Source organism: Elephantulus edwardii, unplaced genomic scaffold (genome assembly GCF_000299155.1).
Source record: "Elephantulus edwardii isolate Elephantulus edwardi_28Jun2011 unplaced genomic scaffold, EleEdw1.0 scaffold00262, whole genome shotgun sequence".
Lineage (NCBI taxonomy): Eukaryota > Metazoa > Chordata > Mammalia > Macroscelidea > Macroscelididae > Elephantulus > Elephantulus edwardii.
In genome coordinates this window covers 3,152,946-3,163,066 of record NW_006400012.1, presented here as the reverse complement: position 1 = coordinate 3,163,066, position 10,121 = coordinate 3,152,946, and the positions used below count along the sequence as shown (strand labels likewise).

Genomic DNA, 10,121 nt, shown 5'->3' with positions numbered 1-10,121 from the left:
GGAATGCGAAGTTCTGTCTCATCATTTTGAATATTCCTGGGAAACCATGAAGACCCTTTTCAATGTATTCTCTTACAGCAAAGTGCTCTGCTTCTCTGCTCGATCAGTTTTTCTCTTTCAAGTCTCATAAGTGGGTGTATGCTCTTTTTTTAGGAGGAAAGCTAATGTTTTTTTTTTTAACCAAGTACTTCCCTTTCTTCTTCTAAAGTGTTAATAAAGCTCTTTACTCCGCTCATTTAAAACAAATTTACTTTTTCATGTAAAAGGTGTCACAATTTTTAAATGGATGATAAAATTTAATTCTAAAGACTTAAAAGAAAGCAACTGGTTACACTCTCTTACTTTATAGGGACACTTAAAAAATTTGAGGTGGCTATAATTTATGGATTATTTATTGACCTTTGTAGATGATTTCATTATTTGCAGTATATGATGATGAACCTAAGAAAACATTTAACTATATTAATTTATTAAATCATCTTTCAATTTAAATCTACATGAGAAATAGAGGATTAAAAAGAAAACTATCAAAATAAGAAAATGAGACTACAAAATTCCAAGATCAGCTACCTACACAAATATAGTTTTATGAAATTTTGAAATGCAGAGGAAATATTCTATTTTTCCCAATTTTTATTGTCAATGTCAGCTGCTCATATTAAATCAAAGAAAAAATTAAGTGTCTTATATTGTGACAGAAAATGTATAAGCATTAGATATGTATATTATAGTTCTTGATAAAATTTGTTCCCCGCCCCCCAATATAAAGAACTAAAATTCCTTTTACAAGAAATATCTCTGTAAAACCTACTAATGGTGACAGAAAGTTCCTTTGCTATATCTCAAATTACATGTTAATATGATTAACTGCACCATACTTTTATCACTAAAAATTTTGAAGTTTTCTAATTAATTCTTTGGATTAATAAATGTTTTCAAAGAAAATACAAGTTGAATTTTTTTACAGAAAATATTTTTTAAAAGCTCACTCATCTGATGAAATAATAAAGGGCCCCTTATCTCCATTCCACATAGAATTGCTAAGGAAGTTTCATTATGTTTTGTTGTTAATAATTTATAGTAGTAATTTGGCTCATCAAGACAATGTCAGAGCCACATAATATTATAGCACATCGTGCCAAGCCACATAAATAATATGGTAAGCTGAATAACTGCACTGAATTTATAGTAAGGTTAAAGTGGATAAAATTTACTTGGTAGATTTGCTGGTTTGGAAAAAATAATCTCCAACCAACAAAACCAAGTCTTTCTCTTAGAACAGGTTTCAAGGCAACAGACTATGGCATTTCCCCCACTTTTGTCATGCTTCCAACACTAGACTGAACAACATGCACAAAATCCCAAACCCAGGCTCATAAGTAGTGATTATGATAAAATGTACTTTTGATGATTCCTTATGGAGACAAACACTTGATCAGTATTCTTTATGAGATCATGTCTCCAAAGAAATTTAAATTTAATAACGAAATTTTAACAAAATAGATTGGGAGTTGAAATGGCTGCCAGTCTGGTCATTCAATAGGGAACGAGAAAATCAGACATGGATAGGTTCTTCTGTTTTTTTTTTTTTTTTCAAGTACTCTTGCTGCTGATGCAGTTATACTGTTCTTGTTTGCCTTAGTTCATTCCATTATTAAAATGGAGAAGGGATTAAACAATGTGTAATATCTGATTTGAAAGCTGCCTCACTGTAGGAGGAAACAAATATATAACTTGTTCCAAAGGCCATCTCTATCTCCTGCAAGGCGCTGCATTTTCCTGGTTTCTTCTTAGAAGTCTAGCTTCTGGACTCCAGGGTTTTACAATGCAGTAGTAATAAGAATCATCTCTTATGTGACCATCCCATTAACAATCAAAGTATATGAGGTTCCAGTCCTATACATACCGGAACATATTTTGGTCAGGTATAAAATGAAGTCATTTCAAGGTTGATGTATCTACAAGTTGAAAATTCTTGCAAGGAAGAGTCACTTTACTCTGCCATGTTGACTTAAGAGGTCCGGGTTTTCAAACGCCCCCTCTCCAGCATGTTTCTGCAGTAGTCCATGTAAACAAAATACAGGTGAGAATGGTCCTTCTGGAGCTGCTTTCACCGAACAGCAGGATTTTCTGAAAGTGTGGTGTTGGCTAAATGTAACACAGGCAGAGGGTGGGCCTCTGTATTAAATACCCAATGGTCTAAGGGTAAAAGGTCATCACCAGAAAACAGCAGATACAAATATCTGAAAATAAAAGGGTAAGAGGGACAGGCTTCAATTAGAATTCAACAAGAATATCAAGAGATCTCTATTACAAAGGCAGAAAAAAACCAAGAACATATTTAAGCAGCTTTGATAAAAAAAGTCATCACAGAAACTCAGTTTAAATCACAACTGTTTAAATGACTAAGAACTCACAATGTGTTCTAGAATGGACATACCAGTAAGATTCATAATTAATCCTGCTAAATAGAAGAGCATAAAAAAGCCATGTACTTATCTAAATCACATAAAACAAAATGCTATAAATCAAACCATTCCATAATTTTTCAAAGCAGCTTTCTTAAAAATTATTAATATATCCTGGCTTTAATGAGTTCAAATTTATTTATAACAGCTGAAATAATTAAATAACATTATTTAGACATAGCAAAAATGTTTATACCAAATATGTTACTCCTTTTTTTGCAGTTTTTGGAGCAAGTGCTATGAGCTGTTAAAAAAAAATAAATTCAGAGGGCTTCATTAGAAATATTATGATTTTATGGGAAGCTAAGTAAGTTATTAATCACTTTTAATGGTAATAATAGCACTGCTTATATAAGGCAATAATTTATGACCTCTCTGACAGTACTTCCCATCACAATGGTCACTTACATATTAGAAATTACACAGTCAATATACACAATGAATTTTATCTCTAATTTCAGGCAATTTTTAATTTAAATTCTGCTCCAGCATACTTGTGCTCATGAAAAATCTGTGCATAGACCAAGAATTTGTTGTCTGAACAGAACAAGGGAACACAATGATTTAAAAGCAGGAAAGGTGTGCTTCAGTGCCTTCTCCGTACCTGTTCAACCTATAAGCTGAACAAATCATTTGAGAAGCTCAAGAACGTGGCATCATTAAAGGATGACTCATAAACAATTTGTTATACAGAATGACACAACCTTGTTTGCTGAATGTGAATAAGCATTTACTGCATAAGATCAAAGTCTACAGCCTTCAATATGGCTTACATTTCAACATCAAGAAATGAAAAGATGTGCTATATTGGAGAAATCTGCTGTCAAGGACCTCTCCAAAGTATGAGAGAACAATGACTCTTCATTGGTCACTGAACAATGATGTCAGTCCTAGAGGTTAAGAACATGGTTTTCTCAACTGGTTTTATGCATCTAAAAGTTGGCCAATGCATAAGGATGATTGAAGATCTGATGCCTCTCATTTGTGATGGTGGGAAAGATAACTGAATAGCCCATGGACTCTCAAAATAACAAACAAGTCAATTTAGAATGTAACCTGGGTTGTCTTCAGAGATAAGGATGGTGAAATTTTGTCTCATATACTTTGGGAAATGCTGCCTAGAGGAATTAGTTCTTAGAAAACAATATCATTCTGGGAAAGGTGGAGGGTCATAGAAAGAAAGACTCTCAACAAGAAAGACTAACATAGTGACTGTAACATTGGGCTCAAGCATGGTGGAGATAGTGATGATGGTACAGGATAAGGCAAAGACCAGATCTGTACATAAGATCACCATGAGTTATAGTTGACTCAACAGCACATACCACCACATTGTACTTTTATAAATTTTTATAGTTCTAGAAAGTGAGAGTAGTTGATGGTCTCTTTCACAATCAGCACCTGGCTTAGTTTTCACTGATATGAAACTTCTCCAACAGTTCCTTCCACAGGTGTAATTGATCTATTTCCTGTGCATACCATCAGGTGAAATCCATGTGCATAGGCAGCATTTATGCTTCTTATAAAAGGTATTTGCAATGACTAAATCATTGATTGTGCCTATCATTTGATCCCCAGCCTCTTTTCTGTTACCACGTCCATATTTTCTGACAATCCCCAGCCTCTTTTCTGTTACCACGTCCATATTTTCTGACAAATGATCCTTCTTCCTGGCTCCCCACTTTCACATCCCAGTCACCCATTATTGTTAATGCATCTTGGTTACACGTTCAATTAATTTCTGACTGCAAGAGTTGGAAGAGTTCATCTATTTCCTCCACTATGGCAGGTTGTTGGTGCATAAATTTGAACAGGTCTTCCTTGTATGTGTACAAATATTATCCTGTCACAATATTGTATTTCAAGATGGATCTAGAATTGGCCTTTTTAACTATGAAAACAATCCCATTTTTTCCTCACCTTTTCATCTCCAGTATAGTAGATCATATGATTGTCTGAATCAAAATGTCTCTCGCCAATTCATCTCATTTCACTAATATCTAATATGTCAATATTTATGCTTTTCATTTCTTTTTTAACAGTGTCCAGTTTTCCTACATTCATGCTAATTAAACCATTAGTTTCAATTAGTATCTGCTTACAACTGTTCCTCCTCCTTTGTGTTTTCAAATTTGAGGGCTCAGCCTCGGTTTCCATGTCTTTTAGTCAACACTAAGTGTGCTCTACTGTACATAGATAGGTTTTTTGAAGGCCTGATGTATTTCAGAAGTGGATGGCTAATCCTTCTTCCTTGTCTGTCTGAATTTAGATAGTTGGTTTTAGAGCAATATCTGACAGACAAGCATTTTACTGAAAAACAGCAGATGAAAAACACTTCCCTTACAGAAATAAGCAATTCAATCACTGTCCCCCTACACTCCCATCCCACTCCCACCTAGGCATGTGACCTTGTCCCTTCCCATTCCCTGCTACATCAGCATTCCTTGCTCTCCTATCTAACCAGTCCAGCACCTCCCTCCCCAAGCCACCCTTTAATATGATGTTTTAGGCCACAAGTCACTTCTGTGATGTCTTGCTCCACACACTGCTGCTGGTCTCTCACACTGATGCCTGTCTCACATTTAGGAGGATGTAAGTTCAAATTCCATGTACCAGAGTGTGTTTCATGTATTTTAGTTCTCAAACAGTGTAATTCTGAGAAAACACTCGTTGTCAAACCAACTGTGGCTCACAGTAACCCTATGGGACAGAGTAAAACTACCCCATAGGTTTTCAACAGTGTTATCTTTACAGAGAGAGTCTCCCACATCTTTCTCTGAGGAGCTGACCGGTTTGAAATGCCAACCTTTCAGTTAACAGGTGATTCCAGAGAGCCTTTATAAAAATCTCTCTCACTACCATCGAGTCAGTTCTGACTCAGAGAGACTCTTATCAGGTTTCAGAGGCTATAAATCTTAATAAGAGGAGATGGCTCACCTTTCTCCCAAGTGCAATTGGATTTGAACTACTAGAGATGCACAGCTTTCACGTCAGTAGAGCAACTTGCTTCAGGCTGCATCGTAAGAGCTCTCCTTTTCTAAGAATAGGTACTTAATATTTATTAATCTGATTTAGTGTGCAAATCTGCCTCCAGCAATAAGAAAGCAGGGATCAGGGGACTTGATGTCACCTTTCTTATTCAGCTAAAAGAATTGTTATGCTTAGCAAAGTAGAGGGTCAGCAAAAATGAGACAGACTGACAAATTGCCACAATAACAAAATCAAAATATCAATATTTAAAAAAACCCCAAATCTGATCACGAAAATGGCCCATATTAATCAACACATCATTCTGTTACACATTAGGCTGCACTGATTCTCAGCTGACTGAATGACAGCTAATAACCATGAAAAGAAGGAAACATGGTAGGAGGTTAAAGTCAGTATTCAGCCAAAGTACAGAGAAAATAAAAGGCAGAAGGGATGAGTTGCTGTATTTTTCATTCTTACTTATTGAACTACGTATTTCCTTGTCTAAGGATCTCCACCCTCAACTGTATCACTGATTCTTCCCTTTTTGTCTCAGGACATCACTTAAGCACTTATACTTACAGATTTACCTACTACTGTTGATGTTTTGCTGATAAAAATCATTATTTGTCTTTAAAGTTACTTCAAAAATCTTCCTCTCTAGGAAGTAAGCCCGAATAGTGTAAAAGCCGTCAACTAAATTCACTTGCTTATACTGAGAATAATGTCTTAGGTAGGAAAACTAAGGCACAGTAGTTTTAAAAACAGGACTAGAGCAGAGTAACAGATGTTGTTGTTTCTGTGTGCTATCAGTCAGAAAAAAATGTACAGCTGACCCTCCAGCGAGTTTTGGGAGACAGTCAATTTCTTGGGAGGAAATGCCCATTCTTCTCCCTCAACTAACAGACAGAATAATAATTATTTTCTAATGTTTCCTCTCCATTATTTTATTATAAAACATTTTAAACATTTTCCTAGGTTTCATTAAGCAATTACAAGTAAGAAGCCCAGGTGGACTATATTGCTAATGAAAAGCTGGTGGTAGAGATCCAGCAGCTGCTCTATAGGATAAACAGGGCAGTCTTCCCACATAAAGATTCACAGTCGCAGAAACCTGCCAGAGAGTTGCTATGAAATGGATTTGACTGGATGTCAAACATATATTCTCTCTCACACACACAAACACCCTTCTCTCATGCACACAAACACACAGAGACATATTTGAAGACCTAGGAAGCAGGTATTCCAAAGGACTAATGACTCATGTACCACAGCCTCTTCTAACTTGAGACCAGAATTAGAGGATGCCTGTCTACCATTAGGGGTCACCCTGGCCCATGCCAAATAAAAGGTACCATATAGAATGGGTAGAAAATGTAGAAAAAAAAAATAAATAATAGTAATAATAAAAAGACTAGACATAACAGTCTGAAAGAAACAAAGCAGAGGAACCCTCAAGATTATAGCTCTGACGTTGTTACTATTATTGTGTACCATGGAGTTGGAACTGACCCACAGTTGACCCTTCAGCAGGTTTTGAGAGGCAGTAAATGGTAGTATATGGGAGCTGACTGCCCATCTTTCTCCCACGGAGCAGCTGGTGGATTCAAACCACATGTTTTTGTATTGGAAGCAGAGATTCTTATCCACTAGGCCATCAGATCTCCTTAAAGAGCCTTCTAATATTAAATTGAAAACTTTCCTGGAGACCACCTTTTAGTTAAGTGACATGGGAATAAAACCCAACATTTGGAAAGAATGGGTTCCTTGGGCCAATCAACTATGTTTTTTACCCAAAACCAAAATGATAAAGAGAGGCAAAGAAACTGGATCAATGGAAGTAGTGTATCTGGAGAAGAAATGTGAAGAGGACTGACATGGCAGAGTTGGAGGCAGGCTGTGGGGATCACAACCACTGTCACAGACAAATCAATCTACTATGCAAACTTTCATCTAAAGCACAAAAAAACCCATTAATAAAATAAGCCAAATAAAATGGTACACTCAAAGCATCTCATAAAGTGATTTAAGCAGAAAAAGACGTTAAAGGAAAATAATCTCCTTATGTATTACTACATAAATGTAATTTGGCTTAACACAGAAATACAATTTGTGTTAATATGTAAATACAATTTGGGTTGTAGCTCCCTCTACTGTAGAAAAACAAAGCATGCAAACAACAACAACAAAATGTTTTTTTTTAAGTAGTGCAAGTGAAAAATCACTGTGTGCGCATGTATGTGCATAGTTAAACATGCAAATGCACATATACTTCAATGAAAATATTTAGATTAGACTGTGACAAGACTGGTAAGACTGGTTAAGAGGAATTTTAAAAATATATAGACCACAGTCACTGAGTCAGTCCATCTCATCCTGGCTTCCAAGGATTACATCCTTATCCAAGGACTGGTCCCTCTTGGCCATGTGCCCAAAGTATGTGAGATGGAGCTTCAAAATCCTTGCCTCCAAGGAACAGCTTGGTTTCATCCTCTCCAGGAAAAACCTGTTTGTTTTCCTGGAAGTCAGCAAAATGTTCAACACTATTCTCCAGCACCACAACTCAAAGGAATTGATTCTTCTATCATCCTTAGGTCACTGTCCAGATCTCTGATATACAGCAAGTAATTGTGAAGACCATGGCCTGTATCAGGTACACCTTAGTCTCCAGACATCACTGCTTTTCAGTACTTGAGAGAGATACCTAATAGCAAACTTTCCCAATGCAATTCATCTTTTGATTTCCTGATTGCTGATGCCAAGAGTGCTAATTGTGGAACCAAACAAGCTAAGTTATCAAGAATCTCAATCTCTTCTCCATTCATCCTGAAACTACCAAATGACTCAGTCGTGAGAATCTTTGTTTTCTTGACACTGAGCTTCAATCTATATTGAAGACTACAATACGTGACCTAATGCATCAAATGCCTTATATCCTCTTCCGTTTTGACAAGCAAGGTTGTGTCATTTACGTAATACTGGTTGAAAGTCTTCTTCCAATCCTGATCCGACATTCCTCCTCATAAACTCCTGCCTCCCGAATGATCTGTCCTGCATATAGACTGAAAAGGTATTGTGACAGGACGTATCCTTGATGCACTCCTTTCCTGATCCTGAAGGGCAGTGTTTCTTGCTCTGTTGTGACTACTGCTTCCTGGTCTTAGTATAGGTTTTGCTCTGGGATTCCTATTCTTCTCAAGATTGGGCACAATTTGTTGTGATATACACAATCAAATGCCTTTGTATGATAAATGAAAGAGAGATAGACATTCCTCTAGTACTCTATGATTTCGGCCAAGATCCATCTAACATTGGCTATAATGTCCTTAGTGCCATGGTCTCATCTAAAGCTAGTTTGTACATCTGGCAGTTCTCCATTTATGTACTGTTCTAGTCATTCTGGATCATCTTCACCAGGATCTTGATTGCATGCTATATTAGTGATATTGTTCGATCATTTCCACATTCTGTTGGATCACCTTTTTTTTTTTTAAATGGGAACACAGATCTCTTCTAGTTAGTTGGCCAGGTAGCTGCCCTCCAGATTTCTTGGCACAACCTGGTGGGTGTGTCTAGGGCAGCATCAGTTTGTTGAACTATGTCAACTGGTATTCCATAAATTCCTAGGGCTTTATTTTTGCCTGTTCCTTCAGAGCAAGTTGAACTTCCTCCTTCATCATCATTGCCTTTTAATCATATATTGTTTCATGAAATTCTTCTGTGTCAGCCAATTGTTTCTGGTATAGTGACTCTGTGTTCTCCTTCCATCTTCCTTTGATACTTAATGGAGAATCATAATTTATTTAACCATTCAAATACTGCTAAGCAGTTAACAAAAATTTATTATAACTATTTTTTTTATAAGGCCCAATAAGGAGAGCAAAAGAAGGCAAAGGGAGAATAAAACTACCAAGGTATGAGACATTAGTGGATAGATGGATGAAGGGGACAGGAGAGGTACGGAGAAACAGGCAAGGTTCAATGGAGACTTCATAAGACAGGATGAAAAAAGCATTGCACAATAGTAAATATTGATATAAAACAAAATGTTTAAGAATGAAACATAGTATATATGAATGACGGTATGAAAGACAATTGTAAGAAATGTCCCAATATATTCGTATGTGCCACTGAGTTGGAAATGACTCACAACTGACATCCCAGAGGTTCTCAGGGACAGTAAAATCACACAGGAGGAGACTGCCCTTTTTTTTCCCATGGAGCAGCTGGTAGGTGGCTGAACAACTCTACCAATAAGCCTACAGAGCTCATATTCTCAAGAGTTTTCCAAAATTTTACCATTTTAAAAAAGATTATGAGAAAGAGTGTGTGTACACACACACACACACACACACACTCTGCTTAAAAGAAGTTAGTAACATTGAAAGGAGAGGAAAAATGTGTCAAACTTGGTCCTTAATAATATATCTCACTCCTGATTAATAAATCTGTGGAAAAGACTGTTTCCAACTGATCTGTGTGATTCCTCAGGCATTTTAATGTCTAATATATATGAATTTAGAAAAATTGGCTAAGATATATCTGCAAAACGTGAGCTTCTTAATTCTCAGACTTTCCAGTGAAGATGCAATAGAACTGAGCTGAGATTCAATGAATGCCTAATTATATTTAGGTGAATAAATGTACATACTGAGGTAGAGACAGAAAAGAATCCATTTCTCA

General features: G+C 36.4%; 1 protein-coding gene across 1 annotated transcript in view; it reads right to left on the bottom strand.

Moving 5' to 3' along the window:
* Positions 1–1,793: 1,793 nt before the first annotated feature.
* MAN1A2 (mannosidase, alpha, class 1A, member 2) overlaps positions 1,794–10,121 on the bottom strand; it is a 208,234-nt gene continuing 199,906 nt past the window's right edge. Inside the window, exon 13 of the mRNA XM_006899582.1 lies at positions 1,794–2,243. Within this exon, the coding sequence (XP_006899644.1) occupies positions 2,111–2,243 (133 nt within the window). The 3' untranslated portion in view covers positions 1,794–2,110. The remainder of the gene's footprint in view (positions 2,244–10,121) is intronic.